The sequence below is a fragment of the Python bivittatus genome, unplaced genomic scaffold (genome assembly GCF_059951505.1).
Source record: "Python bivittatus isolate LINGU-HERP-01145 unplaced genomic scaffold, Pbiv_v1 ctg000020_np1212, whole genome shotgun sequence".
Classification (NCBI taxonomy): domain Eukaryota; kingdom Metazoa; phylum Chordata; class Lepidosauria; order Squamata; family Pythonidae; genus Python; species Python bivittatus.
In genome coordinates this window covers 101,604,745-101,630,237 of record NW_028277030.1, presented here as the reverse complement: position 1 = coordinate 101,630,237, position 25,493 = coordinate 101,604,745, and the positions used below count along the sequence as shown (strand labels likewise).

The window sequence follows — 25,493 nt, the reverse complement described above, 5'->3', positions numbered from 1 at the left end:
CACTCTAGTTTTTCCTCCCAAATGCCACCATCAGCTTTGCTCTTCTAGTTTCTATTTTCTCTCCCTGCATATTCAGATTTATCACTTATAAAATAAACAGCCACTGTGGCCACAATATCCAAGCTAAAAAACAAACTTTAAGAGTAATAGCAATATATGATTCATCAAGATGAAGTTGTTCTCTGTGCCCAACTGATAACTCAATTCCTATTGCTTTCTGGAGATTATTACCCATTCTCACCCCAGATAAGAAGATGACATGTAGTGGTAAGCATCATTTGGCCAGGTGAACATGGGTCTACTGGGATCTTCACTATGTGAGCCTGTCAGTCTTCATCACCATATATTGTAAGAACAGAATATACCATTAGACCTTTAAGAGATACAGCTCACTTTTCAGAGGAAGTAGGTAAAGCAAGTCTAGAGACACTCATATTAGAAATCCTTTCATCCTGCTGGGACAACTGTTCCCATGTTCTGGACAACACCGGTCTAAAGGATCTGTCCAAGGTCCTGAGAGACCCTAATATATTCTACCTTGCTTTATCTAATTCCACACAATTAGACTGATGCATTTCCCCAAATGGCTTCTGATGGAATGTTTTTGCCAAGCTAGGTCAAGATACCTCTTTCTGATGATGCTGAAGGAAAAATTTGTTCCACAGTCTTCTTTAACTACCACCCATTTAGTCTTGGGTCTCCTGGATTTGCAAACATTTTAATTGAGGTACATAACAAGCCATATATATTAAATAACAAATTCTATTTTCATTATCCTGACCATTTTTAAATACGATACCATATAAGCCACAGTCTTCTCTGGAAAAACCTTCATTTAACAAGCAGTGATTAGGTTCTCAGTGTCTTGCTGTACTCATATAATGATAAGATTACTCTCTAAAAATACTATGCTACTTATCAAAGTCTACTGTGTGTTTTCCAGTAGAACTAAAGACAGGAGGGTGAGGCTGTTATGTACAAAACAGTGTGAAGCCATTCTTTTTTATAATATGAACTTCAGCTCATAAGCTTGGCTTCTTACAAGAACATGACATGGCAAGAGTCAAAAAGTAGCTGCAAATGGCTGTGCTTCAAGTTGCCCCATTTAGCCCTCAGCTTTACTCCAGCCAAAAAGAAATCTGCAGCTTTCTGACGGCACTGGGGCATTTCACTGCTTTCCAGAAACTGAGTCAAGAGAGTATCTAGACGACTAAATAAATAAATTGCGGTCAAAAGCGTGACTTCAAGCCCGCATTTGGGAAAAGAAAAAGAATCATCCAATTTTCTTCAATCATGATTTAGTCTTGATGAAGTGGACTGAGGTTTGACTGTATTTTCACAAAACTGCAAATCAGGCTATTTTCTTGTTGCCTTGAACATGCACAGCATATACATTTTGGAGAAGCAGTAATACAATTAAAGTCTAATGTTTCAATTTGATACTATTTACCATTACAAAATGCCATGGTAAAAGTGGCAAATATGAACATTAGAGAACAACTACTGCTATATAGCTTTCCTTCATTGTTTTGCTTATCCACTAAACCCTGGCAAATCAGTGATTCAAGATACTGTGCTACCTGAAGCAAACTAAACTGCACACTCCACTAAGACTAAATGTTCTTGCTCTACCATTCAAACATCAATTCTTGCCTGCCTCTATTCTCCCTTTTGCATACCAGCACCATGGTGCCATGCAAAGCAATTCAGATTCTATACCAGCAAAGAAAAGATTTTAATATGAACTAGAAATATTATTAATCAATAAAATTCAAAATATATCAAAGTACTCAATAGTGCACCAAGGGAGAATTGTTAAAAAGATTTTCCAGAATAAATCTGTTGACTTGAGTCAGAGACTTTTTCATTCATACTTCAACTAAAACAGCTACCCAATATAGAGATAAATAAAAAGAGTTTTACTTTTAAAAATATATTTTACCTAGAATTTATGCTTGATTTTCCACATATGTTTCTCTATACCTACTTTTTAACTATAGTAAAAGCTAAACATCAGAAACTAAAATAATCAAGACAATTTCTTTCCTAAATGGGAAAAAAGACTGCCACTCCAGCCTTTGTTCAGATAAACTCAGGGTGAGGGCAGATTTAAAAACTCAGCATTCAGGTGAATTCTTCTGCATTAAATAGTAGAAATCCCTTTTTTGCATCACTGGTGAGACAACAGACGTTTGGGATTACACATGCACACACATGCATACACGCACACCCACCCACCCAGAGGAGCCCTTTCAGAATGGCTCAACATAACTTGTCTCTTTACCAGATGCATGATGAACAACTGTCAGATCGTCAACAATTGTCTGACGAGGCCCACAAATTATTGTCTCTAGGGAAATGGGACTGTTTTCATTCAAAACTGAAGATTCTTAATAAATTTTCAAAAGGAAAATCTTATGTCAGATGGCTGCAAGACAACTTAGTATGGGTGAAAAAATTATTTCATGCTCCAGAAGATACGAAAGAAACATATGGGCCCTCCCTTCCAAAGCCATATAGCCGTTAATACATGGAAACAATTACCCAACTATATCAACAGACTAAGAAAGAAAGAATATATTAGAAAGAAATTCACTTTAAATTCCAAGTGGATAGTATAAATATTAAAATTTAACAAGAGATGTCAATCTGTGGTGCTTTCTAAGCAGTTGTCTCATTCATCACTGTTGTGACAATATTTTAACCATTATGAGAGCCATGTTCAGATTCCATACAATAGCTTTGTAGTCAACATACAGTATACCACACTGTAAACAACAGAAGGAAATTATTTTCAGAGGATCCCAGTCTACTGCAGCATGGAAAGCAGAACTAGCTAAACTACTTCACACAGAAACCAAAATTCCTGAAATATTAAGGGAAAAAACCCTACTTAAAAACACACACACATATATACACACACACAGAAACATTACCTGTCCATGATTCTTTCAAGTATCAAAACACTCCCCCGCCCCCAAAAAATTAATGTAAGGCAGTTATTTGTTTGGCAAAGTCTCCAATATCAAATAAGCCCTCTTATGTCTGCAACCTGAGAAGCAGAATTGAGGTACCACCCCATTGGGAGCACATCCAAGGTTGGGTGAAGTCACAGCCACCATACGGCTCACTAACTGGGGAACAGTGTTGGCTTTCACTCTTGTTACAGAGAGCTTGACTAAAAGCACCTAAAATATAAGGGAATGTGACAATGTTAGGAAATTGACTCCTCTAGTGGTATCTATCATCATCCCTACGAACTGAATAATCCATGAGAAAAAGATAAAAACTTCTCATAATTGCCTCATAATAGGCCAAGTTACCTTAAGACCAGAAAAACTTGAGCTATATGACAAAATAGCTTGTCATAAGAATGAACAACTAGGAGCCAGTTATCTAAATAAGGGAACAAAATGATACCTTAAAGGCAGAAGAACGCAATTACAGGTGCCATACATTTAGAAAAGAATCTTGGGGCTGTTAAACTTCAAGGTATAATTACAGCAAAAATGCAGAAGGATTTATAAGACCTTGCCATATTGCCCTGTGAAGCAGAGGCAAGGGAGCAGAAGGAAAAGCTCTTTCTTCTAACAAGAAGAAAACGTTGGGAGTTGTCTGGGCAAACAGGAGAAAGTAACAGGAATTAAGTGAAAGCAAAAGATAAATAAGTGAAGAAAGGGAATGAAAGGCAATATAGTAAAGAAGGTGGCCATCTGCCCTACCACTGATTGATGCTACTGATGGTAAAGTGACCCACTAAATCAGCACTGGGTAGTATCTGAGGCACTGCAAACACAGAGGTATTATAATGGAGGGAGAAGAAGTTGAAACCCATCATGTCTCCCCTCCCACCATGAGGAAATGGTTCAGACACTAAGGTAGTGTTTATTACAGAACACTGGCTCATTCAGTTCATCTATAACCTATCAGGTATCCAAATTAGTTGCTGTTACTGTTGTTGTCACCATTCCATCAAGCCTTTTCAAGAACCAATCATTCAGGACTCTGTTTGGACTGAGGACTTGTAAAGCTTGGTATATGAAAGCCAGGATAGCCTCATGATTAATTCTAGCCAGGAAAAAATTATCTTGATCCTATGTTCATCCCTTGTGGAACCCTGGATGTAAGGAAATAGCTGTCTCTGAATGAAACCTTCCAAAGTAATCAAATTACTTGATAATTCCCCCTCCTGGCTATTTTATTGAATTCACAAACAATTACCAGAGGGCAAATCAGTGAGACCAGGCCTACATTAAATACCAGCACAGATCATTGCTTTTTATCTGCTCACTTGTTAAAAAAGATGCTTAAAAGCAATATGTCAGTATGTTTAAAAGCAGAAATCCCTTTCACCTATCTGGAAAATTAACATTTAGAAAAGAGCATTAAAACCATGCCCTGAGAAAAGACCAGCTTCTAATGGAAGAATACTTTTTTTTTAAAAAAAAGGATTTATTTTAAAAATGTCAGCTTGAATTTTATAGCGAACCAATATTTAATTGGTGTACTGTTGGGCCCTGTTCTGTGAGAGCTGCTTTAGCCTTAAAAAGAAAAAAGAAGCCATCACCTCAGATCAATGAAATGCAACACATTCCTCCAAAAAGAAAAAAGGAAAGGAAAAAAAAGGAAAAAAAGGGAGGATGGTTGCTTTGTGCTACGATTGATTGCACTTCTGCTGACTGGTGTTCTTTGATTAATGTGCAAAATATGTATAGTTTTCCCACAGGACACAAATATACATTTATAACTGGAACTGGAACAAATTCAAGGTTTTTCAGACTACTCACACACACACCCTCCAAGGCAATCAAGCCACAAGAGGTTTCAATTTGAAACAGGACAGACCACAGGGACCAAGTTACTCAGTAGGCAGATGTGGTTGAGAAGTACTGTTTCCCATAATGCATGATTAGCACTTCCAAACTATTGTTAGACTCTTGTGGAAGTTCTGCTTTCCCAAGCTTTCTATGGGAGAAAAGACACCCACTGGGACTAACATCTAGATTGGTCCTTCAAGAAACAGTCAGGGAATGTGTGTGAATTTCTACTGAGTTATTTGGTGTAACAAAGGGCATATCGTTGATAAACAGACTAACAGCTTCATGGGCTTTGAGAAATAGTTATCTCCAGTGGAAAGAACTGGGGAGCTTGACTGATTTTGTTGGTAACAGCCCTTTCTTAAAAATAATTCTACAGCAGAGTTAGCTATCTTCTGTGAAGAGAAAACATTATCTATCTATCCATTCATCCACCTACCCACCCACCTATCACATTCTCTCTTTTCTGGCTCCCTTTTATATATTTATATGTTTCAGCAGGAGAAGAAAGGCTTAAGATAGCCGACTAACCTTTTAGCAAACCATACTATGCCAGAAAACAAGACCTCTGATATGTTTATTTACCAGAAGGATGAATCAGACTCAGGGAAGCCCAAATTCCAAGGCAGAGCAGATCAAGCAACACATGAATCCATTCTACTCCAAGTCCAGGCTACTTCAAACCTCTAGTCCTGACCTGTTTTTCACAACTTCTATAAGTTACTACTCATTTATTTATAATAGTGGAGAGGAACATATTAGTGATTAGACCATGACTGTTGCTCCCATCCAAGTGCCCAGAGCAGGAGGCAAGACAGTGTCTTAAAAGAGAGCTCCTTGGTTGTGCTATTGACTCTGTGATTTCACTTCACTATGACCCAGTGTCCCACCCTGAACATTTTCTGAGTTCTGTTAGTAAGCTGTCTTGAACTAGAAGCAGCTGATAAATTTTATGGAAAAGAGCAAAGGATCCTTATATTTCCACCATAATCCCTGACAACTGGATCCACTACATTATTGTTCTTAATAAATACCCCTTTAATTTCACCTACCCCTATTATTTCACCTACTATTTCTAGTTAATTCACCTACATACACAAAATATATTGTCTCTTTAAATTTCATTTTGTCTGTTCTAAAACAATAAATCTAGAAGCACTTAAAAAAACAACCAGATTTTACATGGGGACAGCTAAAAAATTATTTCACTGGTGCTGTGAAATTTGGAATAACTAATTTGCACAGGGCTCTAGAATGCCAGCAGATTTAATTATATACAGTACTGCTAATTAAACAACAACAACAAATAATGCAGGAACAATAAATCCTCAGTTTAATGGATTTCAGTTTAGGAGACTTCAAGTGCAACAGACAAAATCTGCCCACATCTTTCTGGCATATGCAAAATCCTGCCCACCATTTTACACATGTGTAAAATACATAAAACCTCATCCCCGCTTTTTTATGTTTGTATAAAATTCATATGTGTAAAATCCTATTCAGATTTAATGGATATTCTGCTTTAATGGACACCCTTTCCCTCTATCTAGCATGCTGTACATGGGGCTACCTTGAAGAGCATATGGAAGCTTCAGCTGATACAAAATGGGGCAGCATGAGCAGTTATGTGTGCACCTAGATCAGTGCACATTATATCTCTGCTCCATGAGCTCCACTGGTTACCAGTATACTTCTGATTCAATTCAAAGTGCTGGTAATGACCTATAAAACTCTATGTGGCATGGGGCCAAGTTATTTGAGGGACCACCTCTCCCCAGTCTCATCTACCCGTCCCATCGGGTCCAGCAGGAAGGGCATGTTGTAGGTCCCATCCACAAAAGAATGTCATCTGACGGGACCCCAGGGGGAGAACCTTTTCTGCCACGGCACCTTCCCTTTGGAATATCATTCCCCTGAGGCAGATTAGCCCCGAACCCTGCTGGCCTTCTGGAAGGGCCTGAAGACATGGCTTTGCCATGTGGAGGAACATGTGTATGGAGCCTGTAAAGTGGCTGTATTGCTAGGGAGACTGAGTGTGCTCTCCTGCAGATTTTTTATTTCTTATTTTTAATGGTTTTTATTGTTTCTAATTTTTTTAAAAAATATTTTTGTTGTTATGATTTTGGTTATTTTGTTTTTTGTGTGTGTGTGTTTTTAACTTTGCACACCACTCACAGTCACGTATGTGAGATGAGTGGCTATATAAATTTATCAGCTAAATAAACAAACAAACAAACAAATAAATCTGCCCATTAAATTGAGGGTTTACTGTATTTGAGTATTTTACATGTTAGACTATTGAAGAATGATGTTCTCCAAATCCCCTTCTGGATCCAGCATCAAGTCAGATCAGATTACCTCTAGAGTGATTTGCATCATGTGGCTACTACAAACCATTTACCAAGTTATATTAAACATTATTTAAATATTGTGTAATATTATAACCTGGAAGTAATAATTGATTGACTGATTATGTGCCATCAAATCAGTGTTGACTGTTAGCAACCATACATACAGACATTCTCCAAAATGGTCTCCCCAACCTGATCCTTCAGGTCTTCCAACAGTGCACACAGAACAAGAAACAAGCTCCAAATGAAACAGTTGCATTCCTAATCTTCTATCAGATTATTTCTTATGACTGGAATACTCAAAACAATGCCACTCAAAACTGACAACATAAAACTCCTGGAACACAAATTTATTTCCAGCTTGGAACACTCAAAATGGCCACTTTAAGCTCAAGCACTGACTTTAATGTAGACCATCCCTTTCTGATGTCTTCAAACTACTGGACTATTTATGAATGCAAAAGAGAGATGGGGAGATGTGAGGGGCTTGCAGAGGAAAAGAGCAGAGTATGAATTGCTCTATTATGAAGCCTTCCCACAAGTATGAGAGAGGAGACAGACCAAAAATTCCTTCAGGTCACTTTCGGGTATATCAGTTTTCTCCAAAATACAGTGGTGATATATAAAATATAACCCACAGTTATCTTAATGGCTCCTCAAATTCTTCTTGTCACATTTTCCAGAGCATGTGGGTTGAAAGCGTTATGCATTTCTAAACATTCTGCACATATCTGAGCACACATGCACATATCTGAGTGCACATGCTACAAATCTGCACATGTACAGCCCAATTCCTGTATTATTCAATCATAATTTTTTCAAATAAATGAATATACAAGACAGTCTAAGTACCTCTTTGATTTGCTTTTTAATTGAGTCTACTTATCAGCCAACTTGCCCAGCAACTCAGATGTGGAAAAAACTAAAATCTGGGTGTATTGTGTGAAATTTGACGACCAAGGTCATATTTTCTTAAACCCAAGCATTTTCAGAGACCTCAGACTGTGATTTAAATAAACTGTGTAATTGCAGTGTTTAAAACAGGCTTAAACTTTACAATAACTATATCGAGTGCAGACTCTTATGTAGGTTTCTGGATAAAATCCCATTTTAGGAAAGTTTAAGCTATTGCAAGCTTAGATTGTATATTTAAAATTGAAAAACTTTCTTATACTAGGGAGCAAGAGGCAAATAGGCACCCCTTCAAATACTACACAAGAATGACGACAAGGCTAATACATCTTACAGCAGTTGAATGCTTCAGGAAGGAAATATGCCACTATTTTCGTAACGCCAAAACAGGCACGTGCACACATGCACGCACACACACATACTAATCTTTCATAAATTCACCTATATATAGGATTCTGAGAAGTATGGCCCATTCCGGGCTTTAAGATATGCATTTCAATTGTCAAGTATTTTGTACACACATGGTTTCCTGTGCCAAAAACAACTGCAGCATAATACACATGTCTGTTCCATGGAAAATACAGAAATTCCTTTAGAGGCTCCTCCCTACACTTCTCTCATAATCAGTAGAGCATTTTACGTGAGTGATCTTCATACAGTAAATAAGAAAAAGGCAAAGAGAATATTTTTGACAGCTGATTGCTACCTGTGAATTATATTGGGCCCAATGGACTTCTAGTCCAGGATGATCTTGGATTCTTGTAGTAATAATATCAAGCTTTATATTTATATAGGAGCTTAATTTACAAATATTTTGACTATGTGAATGTGGTTTATTTCAATATCTTTATTTCTTAAAAATGTGTTTATGAAATTAAAAGCAACAAGATATTGAAAATGTGATTACATCAGTTCTTTTAATCCTTGCAATTTATATTCCACTAATTTTTATTCTTTACATATAATGTTTATATAGCTCTCAAAGTCATATATCTTCTACTCATTCAGAGCCTGCATAATGGAGAAGGGTGTTCCAGGTGAACCTTCTAGCATGTGGAGAAGAAAGCTGTTCAATGTAATTAACTGAGCAGATTTCTTCTCTCAATTTTCTACTTTCTCTCAATTTTTCTACTTCAGAACATATAGAGTGTTTCTGTGTGTTTGTTTACATGTGGAAAAGTATTAAGCTATTTTGCACAGTCTATTCATAGACGCTTGGGCAGCACCTGGGCTTCCATTCTTAAGTCAGGGCTTGCTTCATCTTGCCTGGTCCATTGTCTCAGATACTGAGGTTACACCCTGGCGGTCTTACCAGCAAAATAGGCTACCTCTTTAGAAACACCCCTCCCCCAAGTACATGTTTGTATGGTTGCATGGATGGGTGGATGTAAAGAAGAGACTGGCAATCACTGGAAAACAAAAATTGACTTCTCCCTCTCAGGCTTGAGCCTGAGAAATGTACCTGGGGGAGAGGGTAGCAGGAAACAACTTGAGAGTGAACACAGAGGTACTGTCTAGCTGTAATCTGGCCAACGAAGTTTGATGACAGGGGAACAAGATTTCCCTCCCATTTAATGCCAGATTGGTTGCTGGTAAGACATCATTCATCCAGAAGTTTAACTTGAGGTTAGTCAAGGTTAGAAGTGGGGAGTTTCCTTCTCCCAATTCCATTTATCAGGTTATTCCATAGTGCATCATGCTAGTCTTGAGGGCAGGAAGATGAAATACCAATGACCTATAACAGCTCCATTTTGCTGGTGAGATACTCCATTCAACCATCTACCAATTTGGGGTACATGCTGCTCCCAAGAGAATATAGAACTGTGTAGTTCACCATACTGTCTAGTAATATTCCATCCAGAGTTATCCAGAAAAATTTCAGAAGTGCCATCAGGCTACCCAGGCTCCTTGTCCTAAGAGATATAATTATTTACATAAAGTTCTCTCAGTCAGAAGTGGCTGAGGAATTTGTGTCTACCATGGCAACCATAAACCTCCTTCAATTAGTATTTGCCTCGGTACATGCAACAGAGCTATCTTAGATCTGGAGTTGGTAGTGGTGTTGGTGACTATGACTGACAAATCTCTATGTAACTCCACTGTCATGGACAGATTTATATTCTGTATGAACCTCTGCAATTCTGAGGAACCAGTTAAAATGCTAACCTAAGTGCTTGATGGATCTGAATGGTTTTCTAAATCCAGAAGTAGTTTTTCTGCTTCCTCTATTGCTAACACTGTTGAAGGCCTGGCTGATATGTGGAATATTGAAATACTATAGTCTGGAGAGGAAATACTATTGCTGTTAATCCTCTCCTCTTTTTCACAGAAGCCAGTCAAGCTCTTGGTTTAACATGAAAGTACGGACAATGAATTAGAACATATAACAGTCAGTAGCCTGAGCAAAAATGGAGGATATCTCAGGGTGAAACAGATCAAACCCAAACCAACACCTATTTGGAACAATATTTTCTGGTGGTAGAAGCAGTGAGGAAGGCTTATTTCCCAGCCTCCATTGTGTCTATGCAGAATAGACTGCTATTAAGGACTGTTTGATACCTCTTCCACCAGGATGCTCAGTGACTTATTCTGAACAAGTTGCAGTATTGATTGAAAAAACATGGAAGGAAAAAAAATTGTCGTCCCCCCCCCTCCAGTTACTCTAAATACAGGCACAGAGAACACAAAGTTTAATTGTGAGCCACCCAGAGTCACCCTCTGGGGAAGATGGGCGGCATATAAATTAAATAAATAAATAAATAAATGGCACCTTGCCTATCAGGCAGTTTGCACTGTCTGTTTGAAACAATTATTAAATTATCCTTGTATCTGTCATCTAAAATGTTCACTCCCTAGAACAGTTTCAAAAAAGTCACCTATAATTGCACTAGGAGTCACACCAGAATGGTTGCCTCTGGTAGCAGCTGAAGGAACAGCACCATTTGAGGGGATTATACTAAGCATACCCAAGGGAAGACAGTAACATTAATGTGAGAAGCAACTTTTTCTCAGTCGTTCCAATATTCTCAATTATTAATCTGTTTGAGAGCAGCAGATTAAGCAGCCTTTAACTTGATTTAACTGAGTGTTTTTTAAAAACCTTTCAGCTTTAAGACACTGAAGCTAACCATGTTCAGAACGTATTCTTGAAGCCTTCTCCAAAATACTAAGAGAAATTAGTAATGACTGTACATTTTGGACATCTGTAAGGCTTCTTTTTTAAAATAAATAAATAAATAAATAAAGGAAGAAATGAGGAAATTACATATATTCATTGCCTTTCCCATGGTTAAAAAAAGGGAAGAAATTCTTCAGGTTTAAAAAATAAACATATAATTTCAAGGGCCTGAACCTCAGTGACCTCCATTCTTAAGATAAATAAATGATCCAGCATTACATAACGGAAACTGTGAGTTAAGCTGAGAAAGTTGGAGAGAACAAGAGAAAAAGCAGAACTTTTATCCCTTCAGCAGTTCCCCAGGAAAGAGTTGACATGTCAGAGTTTTATCTAAGAGTGGATATTCTCCACTGGAATGTTAGCACTTTAATGGAATTCTGAGGAGTTCAAATCATTTCCCCTTGATGTCATCAAGTATACAGTGAAAAACTGATGAAAACCTTCTTAGAAAAATATGGGACATCTTCTATCTAGCTGTAAAAGGAGGTCAGGACAGTAGTGCTTCTGTTTTTGAGAAATGGTGAGATGCAATTTAAACATAATTATTACACTTCATAAAATGACTTACTAAAATTACTAATGAGACACCAGTAGTTTTGAGTTTTAGGGTATCTGAATTCTGGTACAAACAAAATCATACAAAATAACATATATAGTTCTAGCAACTATATAAACTGCCTTATTTTTCCAATAACCCCCCCCCCCATTCCTATTCAGGTTTTCCCTTCTGCCTTGGATCTTCAGTTTTTAAAAACTTAAGAGTCGTATTCCTTCTCTTTTCTTTTTGTGATCTTCCTCTTTCAGACGGAAGAAATACTTCTGCATCTTTAAATGATTCTACCCTTTTTCTACCCTTAGCACTTTATGCCAAGGAAAGCATACTTGAGAAAGTTCTTTGTTCTGTATCTACTCCTCCACAACTAATGAATGGGTCAGAAACTAGTAGCATATATGTCTTCTTACTTCAGTGAAATGTTAATGTAGTGTTCACATAACAAGGCCACCTTAAGAGTTTTTTTCAAAAAGTGATCACAATCTCCAGCATCAACATGCTGCTCAAAAGCAGGGGCCCAGACACCTCTGCAAAGGGTGAGACATCATGACATACTGTTCCTACTGGAATAATGTAAACCCACAAAAATGAAGGGCCATTATGGCAAAAGAATGACTGCACCCTTAAGTACACTGGGTGGCCAGTCAAATGGAAGTAGATTCTAGTGCAATTCATTTTCCTACTATCTGCTTTTTACCCAGACTAAGCAACGGCTTCCTTGGTTTTAAAAATTCTATTTGGAGGCATGCAGATGCATCCAATCAGAGTTTCTGGGTTTGATAATTATTCAATGGTTTTGACAAATATTTGTGAAAGCAGCAGAGAGAGACATTAAGCGGCTACTGCATGCCAGAGGAGATACCAAAATAAAATCAGTGATAAGGTGACAAGCAAGCCTCCTTATACAGAGTTAGGAAATACTCAGCAACTATAGAAGAGAGAAAGACAAAGAGGAGAATAGGGTGATCTGCTGTTTCCAAAAGCCACGAATGAACACCTTTATAGGTCTCCAGATGAAAGGATCACTGAAGACATTTTTTTCTAAATCAATGAATGTTGTGAAAGTTCAAAGGCTCTTAAAAATTAAAAACTTCTATCGTCCACCACATCATAGGTTTGCAGTAACACATTTTGCAGAGTTAGTAACAGTGGATATTGGAATCCATAACCCTGAATGCAACAGAATGTCATAGAATAGTAGCAGCCAATGTTTTATACGGAATGCAGACTACAGAAAAGCTACTTGCACAAAAGACCGATCCCCTGATAAATAGACTTGAATGCATTGCCAAAGTCAATGAGAGATGCTGCTTAAGTACTTTTTAAAGTAACAAAGTTTAAAACCAAATAATGAAAACAATATCCTAATTTATTGGATATTCACATTTTGTACAACACTATGCAAGCATAATGGAAGACATGGCTCCTCTCACTAAGGGCATACAATCCAAAACAGAAAACGAATTAAAAATCTCCAGCCACCCCCACCTCCCCACACTCATGCTGAGAGAACAGATGACGTGACCTTCCTTTGGTGCATTTTGTCTTTAAATGAGACCAGATGACAGTTCAGTGAAGGTTTTCTTTGGGAAGTCTCCCTGGGAAAGGTATTTTAGAAAGAGATGTTGAAGAGAGTGAACACTGGGTTTTAAGTTACTCCTTACAGAAACAGTAGTATAGCTATTTGCTAATACCTGAGGCACAGGATCCACAAAGTTCCTGACCCCTCTTCAAATCTCAGCAATATTACCAATCTTAGCAAGGCAGAGAAAGGCAATATTTTGCTGGTATTTCAGCCTGAAGACTCATAAGTAATGGAAGGCTGTCAGAGATCTAAAGTTATCAAACTTACTAATCTACCTCAGAGAGGTGTTGGGCTCAAAAGACAAGCTGCAATCTTGGGACATTCCCTGTCCATATATATACTTGTTTGTTCTATTTCTTCAGAGAAAGGAAGAAAATATATTGAAACAGAAAACAATTTTACCATATCATTCAATGCCCAGCTTGTTAGGACCTCCTATGTTCTGACGAGATATGGGCCACTGCAAAGCAGTCACATTGAGGTCTGCTCAAAATTAAGACCAGTTGATAGAGGCAACAGGTTTCAGTGGCTCAGATATTTTCTGGAGTCTCCTGTTTCAGATTGAAACTAATTGAGAGCGAGCGAGCTTACATATTCCCCCATGTTCCCATGGGTAGAATGCATTTCATATTAAAATTGCATGTCAAGAATAAATCAGGGCAGAATCCTTTGTGCAGGAGTGTCATATCTTGAAACTGGATATTACTCACACATTACTTTTTACATTAAGACCCTTGACTGCAAAACTTCCTAGCACTTGGATTCAAGATATCATGATTCTTAGCTGTGTGAACGCTGAGCCTGTATACCAAATTCAATTTTAACGGGGGGGGGCTGTTATTTATAAATATGTTTATATATTAACTATATTGTGCTTGCAATACAGCTTCTTCAAGCACTAACAGCAGTATCTGACCAGCCCCAAATGGTGTATGATTCACCAGCTTTCACACAGTCACACTATGGGTGTATATTACAGTTGAAAATCAACAAAGAGCAACTTAAAACCATGACATCCAGGCCATGTTGCAATAAGAGGCTCTGAGTACCAGAAAGCTCATTTATTCCAATCTCGTACTCGCAAGGTACCCTTTCATCAGGACTGTCAGGCTTCACCCCCACAGGCAAGAATGAACTACTTAGGCAAGCTCACAAGAATTCCAAGAACTATAGATAAGTAATCATTACTAAAGAAAATGGGAACCTATAGCCAAGAATTTCAGCAATTCCTCTGATTCAAGAAAAAGACCTTTATACAGAAACAATGTTCAAACCTTCTTGCCTTTCGCTTTCCTCCTCACCTTACATAACAGACTATATGAAGCTTTTAGGTGGGTTGGACTGTCTGCATCTGTCCTTGATTTTTATAATTGTCAGATTTGCTACTTTTTTTCCCCCACTGACTGTGTGAGAACTAACTTTGTCAAAGAAACATAGTCCCAAAACTCTAGGAAATGTCACACTGGCAAATGTGCTTGGTTAGGAGTTAAGCAACACTACTGTCCTACAAAAGTGGAACAGGTGAAAGCAAGGATGAGACCTTGTACCTATGAGCTGATTCACAAATGTCTAGGAACTGCAAGAATATTACAGCTGAAGGCATCTGCTGGGGCATTGCTGAGGCAATGTGAATATCTTGTGAGAAATATTAGTTAGAACTAAAGATAATTTAAGAAATAAGTGGTGGATTGATCTTCCCAGCATCTAAAGTCCCTCCAAGCATCCAGGGAGGAAAGATAACTACATGTAGGCAAATATGCCCCATATAAACAACAGTTGCATTAAGTATACAAAACTGCAAAAAAATCAAAGCAAAAAGCACATTGTCATATAGTTCAAGCCATACTTTATATACAATAATTATCACAAAATTTGATTACAGTAAAGATTACCTTCTTTTTGCTGCAATAGATCTGCCATTTCTTCTCTGGTGGGAGTGCAAACATCGCCTCTCTATTCTTATCTGTGAGATCCAATTCATCCTGGAGATGGCAAGTAGAAAAACAATGTGTGAACAACAACACCAATAATTTTTTCAGAGCCTTTTTGCAGCCATCTTTAACACCTAATTTCCTGGAGGTTTTTAATTTTCTCAAATAATTGCTCTTGTAAAATATCCTCTGTTATATTTCGGTGCACTAAATGAAATGTCCATTGTCTTATTCAACGCAGAGACTTTCTTCCCATACATATGTCATGCACAATCAATTTTCTTCCCTTCATCTAAGGAAAAACAAAACTGCTGTAGGCTCCTATTAGAAGCCCTTCCAGAAAGCTCTTAAATAATCTTGTTAATTAGATCTTAGCACAGTTCATTTTTGTAAAAGAGGTACATAAGTCTCTCGTGACAGCCTCTATGTGAATGTTCCCTCTACATGTTTTTAAAATTTCAAATATGCATTTCGCCCAAAACGTTTGCCTTCCCTTCATATACAGAAACCTAGACTGGCAGTTTCAGAGTCTATTAGAGACTAGGATTTAGATGCCCCTTTTGCTTGGCCTGTTAACAAGCAGCAAAAATTAAAATGTAATAACTGCAGAGAACTACCTCTCTCTAGAACCATCTTTAATCAGTGTTGCCAGTAGAAGAGAATATATGTAGCTTAGGGTTGAACTGTGGAGTCCTTAGTGCTCTCTGAGCTTGGTTGTTTGCTTGCAGACATTTCATTACTCAACTAGATAACATCATCAGTGCAAGTGAGTGATGGGCTTGCTCCTGGTCATATACAGTAGCCTGTCCTGACAGTTTTGGTGGGGATATGGTTTCCTCCTTTGGTACTTCCTTGATTAGGGTATCGTTTTCTGCTTGATTGTTTGCCTGGTGTTAATCCCTGCTTATCTGGGTGTTGGCTGCTGGAGAGGATGTGTTTACGTTTCCCAGTCTCTTCCAATAATATCCTCCTAAACACTGAAATACTGTAGGTGAATTATGTGCCAGATTTTATGTTTTTACATAGCATCTGTTAACTGCTATACTATATCATGTAGAAATAAAAAGCTGTACTATATAATAGGAAAAGTTTATTACTAATAAATAAATAAATTCTTTCCTTAATTGTCCCCATTTTTTAATTTCACATAAAGCATCTTAGTTTTTCTGTTTTTGGAAGGGGAAAGTTAAATAAGAGGAACTCTTTAAATGAAGAAGGAAGCCAAAATTAAAGTGACTTCTGAGGTATTGAAGTTAGCTTTATCTGAAACTTGGGACAACGCTTCTTTAAGACTTGGAACACTTTTTGGAGTCAATAGCTTGTGAAAACAATGAACTAAAATTGCATACTGAGCTTGGTAGCAGCTGCTGACAGATTTAAAGGCCCATGGAGAGTTCAGCTACAGAAAGGTAAAAAAGAAAGACAAACTGTTACAAGGCTAGGTCATTGCCAAAAGCCCAAGATAGGAGAAGCCAGGGGACTCTAGGGTGATGATGGTGGTGGTGGTGGAGGTGGCAGCATAAATATTTCATATACATATATGTACAGGAAGACTGCAAGCCATGTGGAAATGTTTAGCGTGAGTTTCCAAACAAGAGGGCAGCCAAGCAAGGCGAGGCATTTTATCTTCGCAATACAAAATTAGAAACGCTCGAGCCAAGAGCACATTCTTGAAGAGATGGAAAGAGAGAAGAGAGAAATTAGTTGCACATCACAAGTTCAAGATGAAGAACCTAGCAAGAGATCAAGTGGGAGAAATGAATATAGAGTCACTTATACTTGTGGTGTTGAGGTGACTAAATCTGGCAGAAGTCCTGCTTGGATCCACAAGTACAAGCTGAGCTGCCTCAGCAAAATTCTCTACCAAGGCATCACTGCTTGAGGGAACCAGCAGGCTGAGAACTTGTTTACTTGGCAATAATCAGCTAAGTGGATTATATTCCTAAGTCATAAAAACATCTAAGAAACTGGTGCATGGCTACATCAGTAGGAGTTCACCTAAGGAACATCAGGTGTAAGCATCTGTTAACTGCAACTGCAACTGTTCACAACTGCTCAGCCTTTAGTAAGGGGGTGGGGAGAAGAGTGGTTGTAGGTGATTAGCCCACAAACTACCAGTCCAACATTCTCATCCTGCAGCTTCCAAGATAATTCTGTGGATGATTCATACAAGCTCATCCTGCTAAAGGATAATAATAATATTTGGCCTTAATTTAATGGTTTATATAGAACTTGCCTAATCAATCATGCCTAAGCAAGGAAATAAATGAGGTAGACTGAAATTAGAGAGAAAATAAACATGAGTCCACCATTATTCATTTCATCATTTTGGGGAAATGAGAAAATCTTAAGAAGGGAGATGGTTACTAATGGCCCCAATATTCAAGATTTAATGTTTAACTGATGCTGTCATTGTAGTTATATGATATATACTGTATTAACAATAATTGCTTACAACAATGTGCACATTAGGAGAAATGCACATAAAATGGCCTATGAATCACCTTGCAGAAACAGGACAGATTAGATTTTAAGATTAGGAAAGAATACAGACCAAGAGAAGTTGAAATTGAACAATTTATCCATTCTCATTTATGCTCCACACTGTTTATTTGGGACACAATCCTATACTTCTGATCTATCAACTGAAAGCCATCAAAACACATCATCAGTCTATAAACTGCACACAGGATAGCTATAATTCAGATGAAAGCACCAAGCTGTGTAAACTCTCTTTTTTCAGCTCTCTGTTGTGCTTATAAGAGAAAAGCCTTGATAGGAGATTATGAAGAGGAGAGGGCACTTTGCAGAGACCAACTCAGTAATGCAGCAGACACAGCAACTTAAGTCCATTGCTAGCCTTGAAGCCTAACCATGACTCCAAAGACAAACACACAACATCATTCTTCACTCCAACAACTGTTGTGGCAATTTTCCAATCATATGTTAATTCTTCTTGAGTAGAAGATTGAATCCAGAGGAATCAGCTGCTTGGCTCTCAAAAAAGCACTTCAAGATGTAAAAGCTGATACAATGTTGATTAAAAAAACATTTGCCAGGCTGACCTCAGGGAGGAGATTAAATAAAGGTCCTCCGGTTAATGTTCCTAACATTCTGTCTCATTTTCAATTATCCTATTCCACTGTATGTTATTTACTGAGAAGGGACATGGTTGGTGGAAAAAATGTTTCCAATCCAGATTTTGAAATTAGATTGACAAAATAGCCTGGATTCAAAATGGCTGAAAAACTCATGAAAATCAGAACAGGAAAATCAGCAGGCCAGAAACATAATAAAGCATTTGAATTCTTGAAAACTTTCCTCTCCTATGAAAAATGTTTCTATTTTTGTACCTTAATCTCAGAATTCTTTCCCACTTTTTCAGGGTTTTTTTTTTGGTGTGTGTGTTTGTGAGAGTATCAAAATATAAAGAGAAGGAGTTTTGGAGATTTGAAAAACGGGTTGCTTGACAAATCTGAAGTGAGATAACCATGCAAAGTTTAAGAAGTACAACACATAAATCACATGTTGTCCTTTGCCTCCTGCTTCGGGTCTCTTGAATGTAACCATGCATGCCCTAAAAACAACTTATTTGACTGTTTTCTAGTAAAAGACAATTCCTTCATGAACTTCAAGGAACTCATCTAACATGATTTTCTAAATATCATGGATAGCGCATAGCAAGGCCTCTTCCAAGCATGACAAGACCTGGCACTTACTAAAGTACTGTACTCCAGGTGTGATATCATCCTAATCACTAACAGTTCTGCACTGCCACAATGTATACTTAGCAAAAGACACTAAAATTCAGGAATAGTAAAAGTACGTTCAGAATTGTAATCCCCATCTTGACTGTATTATGGTGGCTCACAAGTGGTAGCACTGGGCTAAGCCCTGGGCCAGGCTTGCTCAGCACTTCCCAGGAATACCAAGGCAATAGACTAGACTGGGAAATCAAACAAAGATTCTGGAAGAAGGTAAAGGTAAATAACTTCCATATTGTTCCAAGAAACTATACTGATAATCTATGAAGTCCTCAGGAATCAAGCTCAACTCAAAGGAGACTACCTTTTTTAATGATAGTAATTTATACGATGTATGTACTTGTATGCTGTAGTGGTTAAGACATCAGGTTAGAAACCAGGAGACTGTGAGTTCCAGTCCCCTTAGGCATAAAGCCAGCTGGGTGACCTTGGGGCAGTCACTCCCTCTCAGCCCTAGGAAGGAGGCAATGGCAAACCATTTCTGAAAAACCTAGCAAAGAAAACTGCAGGGACTTGTCCAGGCAGTCACCAGGAGTCAACACTGACTCAAAGACACCAAACCAAACAAAACAAAACCTTGTATGAGGTTCCAAAAATTCACATAGGAGAATAAATTCAGCTAAAAATGCTTTTATTTAAAAGGGGAGAGTTAATGACTTGGCTGCTGACCTATCTTGTGACTGTACGATATTGCTACTAACCAAGAAACTGTTTCACAACCAGTTATTTGCAACATGCTACTCCATTTAATGTTCAGCCAACAGGCATGAGTGGCTGGGGTAAGGCATCTTAAAGCATTCAATTTCACAAAAAGCATCATAAGCACAAAACAGCTTGCTCTATGAAAATATTCATGTCCAAATGCAAGTCACTTTAAAATTAATAGCAACTGTACAGTTCTGGGTCTGGGATTTATGCAACAGTTTCCCATCAGCCTCTACTCTACAGCTTTTCCTTTTCTTTAGAAGGAGAAAATAAAATCCAAATGGATTATGCTCAAAACAGTGTAATCCCTGTTGCTTAAAAGGATGGTGCTATGCCCTTTGCTCAAAATCTTAACACACCCAATATTCTAATTTTAGCCACATTTTTGTGATTCTTGGCTTCCCCTTCTTCCAGATTAACAGCTGTTTTCAAAACCCTGAAAACTCAAGGGCTAAAAGCTTGGGGGAAGCATTTCTCTTATAAACAGTTTCTATTTCATTTTGGGAATAGTAATCCATATTGTATTTATGAGTTATGTGAATTCCTGCTTGTTCCTAGGTTTTATATTTATAGATAGTTTTGATGGAGCTCTGGCTATAAGATGTTGCTTACAGGACCAGTTATTCTACTTTTAATTAATGGTCTTTATAATAACATGGTTATTTTCTGGAGCCTAGCTGGTTCCTGTACCAACATTCACATTTTTATACTCAGTTTCAAACTAAACTGATTTCAGCTTGCAAATCGCTTGGTCTGCTCAAAATGTCCAAAGTTCCACTCAGAGTACAATGTTGTTGTCCTTCAGTCTGTAAAGATTGTTTCTTAATTTCAAAGAGACACTACTGAATTATGTCGATCAAAACTACAATTCTCCCCTTCATTGTTCCTTTCAAATAATTCTGACATGGCAAACACAAGCTTTCACCTTGTGAGAAATGTACACAATCTCCACCCAACATGAGATTTTCTCACAGCAAAGAGCATACATATTGGATCACAATTCTGGAAACTGGTTAAATGGGAGTTGTTCCAGAAGGCCTACAGTAATAAATCACACCTAGGCTGGATTATTGCTGTACAGCTTTACCATCAAAGATATAATGTTTCATTATATATAAACGAAATCATAGTACAGTAGCTGCTACCTGCAACTTGTACTAGTTTCTGTGACAACGGAAAATTAGTCCTGATTGCCTTCCCTTGGCACTCCTTTAGGTACATAAAACAATATCATGTTTTCCCCAGCCTTTTCTCCAAATTGAACATCCCAAATTTCTTCAGCTTGATGTCATAAGGCGTGTCCTCAAGTCCCCCATATCATTTTTGTCACCTTCCTTTGTTCTTACTCCAATCTGCCAATACCTTTTTGGAAATGAGATGCCCAAACTCATACACTGTACTCCAGGTGTGATATCATCAGATCTTTGATACAATGCTTCTTCTAATGCAGCCCAGCTTGTTCAGACTCAAGTCCTTCTCTGATATAGCCCTTCCAGGAATCTCCCATCTTGTAACTATGCCCTATATTTTTCCTCCCTAAATGCAATACCTTATTTTTCTCCCTGTTGAAGGACTTCTTGTTCCTCTGATCTTTCAACTTGTCCAGATTATACTGCAACCATGTTCCATCATTCTGGATGTTGGCCTGACCTAATTTTGTGTCATCCACAAATATGATAAGCAGCCCATCAATCCCATTACCCAGGTGATTAATAAAAATATTGAATAATACTGGCCTGAGAAATTCCTGAGACCCCACTGGCTAATGCTGTTCAACTTGAAGTAGATGTATCAATGCTCTGAGTTCAGTTAGCCAGCCGGCTGTAGACCCACTTTAATGTGGTGCCATCTAAATCACACTTCAACAACTTATCAATGAGAATGTCACTTGGAACCCTGCCAGAAGCTTTGCTGAAAAGGCAGATTATATCCACTGAGTTCCTTTGTTCACTAAAATAGTTATTTTGTCAAAGAACGAGACATGATTACCTATTTTTGATAGAGCCATCCTGACTCTTAGCAATTATGGCACTGTCTTTAAGATGCCTACAAATGGCCTGCTTTGTTATAAGAACGTAAGCAGTGCCCTGCTAGATTGCACACTTGGCCCATCTAGTCCAGTGTATATTCTCACAATGGCCAACTGACTGCACAAGGAAGCCTACTCATCTCCCAGTTGGTGGCCTTCACAAACAGTCACACTGTCATCAAGGCTAACAGCCATTGATCCCACGAATTGATTCCCATTGATTCCATAAATTGGTTATGGGGTCCAAACCCTTTTTTGAAGCCAGCACCACATCTTGTAGTAGCAAATTCCAAAATTTGATTATATATAGTGTGAAAAATACTTGCTTTCACTTGTCTGTCCTGATTCTTCCAGGATTCAATTTCATTGGGTGACCTCTGGTTTTAGTATTTTGGGAAGGGAAAAATACTTCTCCTTGTTCACTTTATCCACACCATGCATAATTTTGCACATCTTCTCTAGCTCCACTATATTCCTTTTGAGCTGTGGTGACCAGGACTGCACACAATTTTCCAGATGTCGTTGCAATCTTTGATCTATAAGGGCATTATAATATTGGCATAATACCATTTCTTATTATCACTAACAACTTGTTGACTTTTTTATAGTAGATGCACTGTGTTGACACCTTCATTGAACTGTTTACCAAGATCTCTTTCCTTATTAGACACCGTTAGCTTTGATCCCATTAGTCTGTATGAGTAGTTAGGATTTTTGGCACCAATGTGCAATACTTTATCTACTCTAACTTCTTTCCAGGAACTGATGCTAGCCTACTGGTATCCTCTTTTTCTCCTTTCTTGAAGCGGGGGGCATATTTACTCTTCTCCACTCCTCTGGCATCCCCTCAGTTCTTCACGACTCCTTCAAGATAAATGACAAAGGTCCAGAGCTCCTCCATCAGTTTTTTTAGTATTCTAGATTGTATTTCAATAAGGCCTGGGGATGTGAAGGCATTCAAATTAGCAAAAAGATCCTTTACCACGTTCTTACTGACCTGCACCGTCCCCTGTTATATCTGTTCCCAGTTGGTGCTCCTTCAATCACCATTTCCTTTGGATGTAAAGACAGAGACAAAGTAGGAATGGAGTTCCTCTGCTTTCTTTTGATCATCTGTTATGACCTCTCTATTTGGACTAAGGAGTAAAGCCACATTTTTGTCTTCCTCTTGCTGTTGATGTATCTGAATAAACACTTCTTGCTGGATTTTGCCTCTCTTGCTAGTCTTAGCTCATTTTTGGCCTTTGCCTTCCTGGCCTTTCTCCTATATTTCTGAGCTGAAACTGTACAGACTTCTTTCATTATTAGCCCTTCCTTCTACTTCCAATAAGCATCTGTCTTTAGTTCCAGTTCCTTCACAAGCTGCCTATTCAACCATGCTGGCTCCTTTAGATGTCTCCTAGTTTTCTTTCTCACTGATGGAGTTTGAGACTACGCTATCCTTAATCTCCTTTCAAGAAACCCCAGCTGGCTACAACACCTTTGTCCTCTGGGTCTTCTCCCTATGACATCTTCCATGCTACTTTTCTAAGCAGATTATTACTGGTTAATTTTGACAGAGTGCTAGTATCTAATGCATGTACAGTTGCTCTGGTCAGCGTTCAAGTAATTTCCACAGTCCACAGAAGCATGACAAAGAGCCAACATGAGGTAACTGAAACCCCACAGTTCTCACCACAATATGAAACAACTACATGAGCCAATTCTAAGATGTGAGCAATGTCAGTGTTAGGGACACAACTATCATTATTTAATATGTACAGTCTTATAGAGACTGCACTGGCAAAATTATTATTGTGCTTAATTATCACTCCTGGTTTTACAATGTGGTGGGTCAGTTGGGGCTACAGCTGGTCTACTTAGAATGCCAAAGGTGGATTTTCTCCTATTCCTGCCCATAAGATTAGCTTTTTCACAGAAGCAGCTGCAGAAGCAAGAGATTTTAGGTAACGTTAGGCACACCCATGAAGGCAAGAAGAAGCCAACAGTAAGGAATAGTACTAGCTACCTGTTACGATGGCCAAGTATGCAGAGAATTAATATGTCATAAAGGTTCCCTCCACCTTTATTTATACAGTTCTCTCTACTCTACCTTCATTGCAAATAAAGGTTGGCATACCCTTTAGACAGATGCTATTCCCTTATATACCTTATAATGAAATAAGAGCACTCTTTCTTCTATGAGTAAACTACAGGAAATATAAAGATTGTGCCACAAGGACCTGTTACTTGAATATATTTATTCAGAAAACTTATGATATTATTATACTTCCAGCTACCAAATATGGGCCTGATGAGAATGCTCTGATAGGCATTTTTCTTTCTTTTCTGATGCCTTAAAAATTTTTTTCCTGTCTTTAATTCCCCCCTCATTTCTCAGTTGTACATTCTTAATCAGACTAGCTGGGTTCATACTTCAGACCAGGCCTCAGTATGATTCACTTGGTTTTGTTTTATTGTGATATGTAACCCAGTCACTGCGGTTGTAAACTATGGCTTATGGTTGGTGGTTTAGTTTCATGTACAAATCAATTCATTGAGTTTTTTTAAATAAACTCTTGTTAAAACAAACTATGGTTTAATTCAATCAGTCACTATATCTGTCTGAGTTAATTAATTACCAGCCAGTTCCCAAGATCCCAGGCAGTTTACAATTATAAAGATTAGAACACATATCAGTGAGACAAGCCCAAATGAAGGGGCTTGAAACAACCAGTTCAAAACCAAAAGACACCCTAAATAAAAACAGCAGCCTGGTCACCATAAAATCTCATGTAACAGCACTACAAATAAAACTCTTTGGTTGTTTTTATGCATTGTTAGCTGCCCAGAGTTGCTATGGAGAGACGGGTGTCCTTACAAATCAAATCAAATCAATAAATAATTAAACAAATAAACTTCCAACACTCATTTAAACAAAACTGTTTTTATAACTTCTGAATGGTAATAAGCAGAATGCCAGCTGTACCTCCAGAGACAAAATGCTTGACAACATGGAGGCCAATTCAGAAAGGGAATATGTAGGGACAGGATATTATTAGGTATGTTCGTGGCCTTGAGTTATATATGTAAAAAAAGGGTGGGATAAAAATTTAATAATAAATCTAATAATAATATGCATTCCCTCTCTACATATTGTCATGGACTGGATAGATTCTACTTGGAGGAATTGGCCTCTGGAGCTAAGCCATGTAGGGCTCAAACCAGCACTTCAAATTAGACTCAGAAACTATTGGTAACAAACTGAGTGACAAGAGAATTGAGGTTACATTACAACAGATGGTTCCCACCAATAGCATCCTGGTTTCCGCATTTTGTACTAACTGTGGTTTCCAGGATGTCTTCAAAGGCAGCCGTACGTAGAAAAGGATGCTGATCCCAATTTTATTTTAAATATTTTAATTTAAAAATATTTTAAAATAAGTATTTTAAAGTGGCCCCGTGGAAGTAACACTACAGGTATTGAACATTTGATAGACAAATAGAATCCCAATTTCAAAGGATTATCAGACAGTTAATCCCAAATGTTTAGTTCTGGGATTCCATTTGTTCTCCAGCATGCGAACAAAAAGTAGCATTATGTAAAACTGACTACTAACAAACTTCTATGTATGACAGCAGACCATTGACCTATCATAAAGACATATCAAGTCTGACCTGAATTTTTC

General features: G+C 37.9%; 1 protein-coding gene across 8 annotated transcripts in view; it reads right to left on the bottom strand.

The window, feature by feature from the left end:
* DAAM2 (dishevelled associated activator of morphogenesis 2) overlaps positions 1-25,493 on the bottom strand; it is a 232,472-nt gene that overhangs the window by 92,078 nt on the left and 114,901 nt on the right. For all 8 annotated transcript variants that reach the window (XM_088145491.1, XM_088145498.1, XM_088145510.1 and 5 more), the window contains one exon: positions 15,289-15,378. In XM_088145491.1, the coding sequence (XP_088001617.1) occupies positions 15,289-15,378 (90 nt within the window). The remainder of the gene's footprint in view (positions 1-15,288; positions 15,379-25,493) is intronic.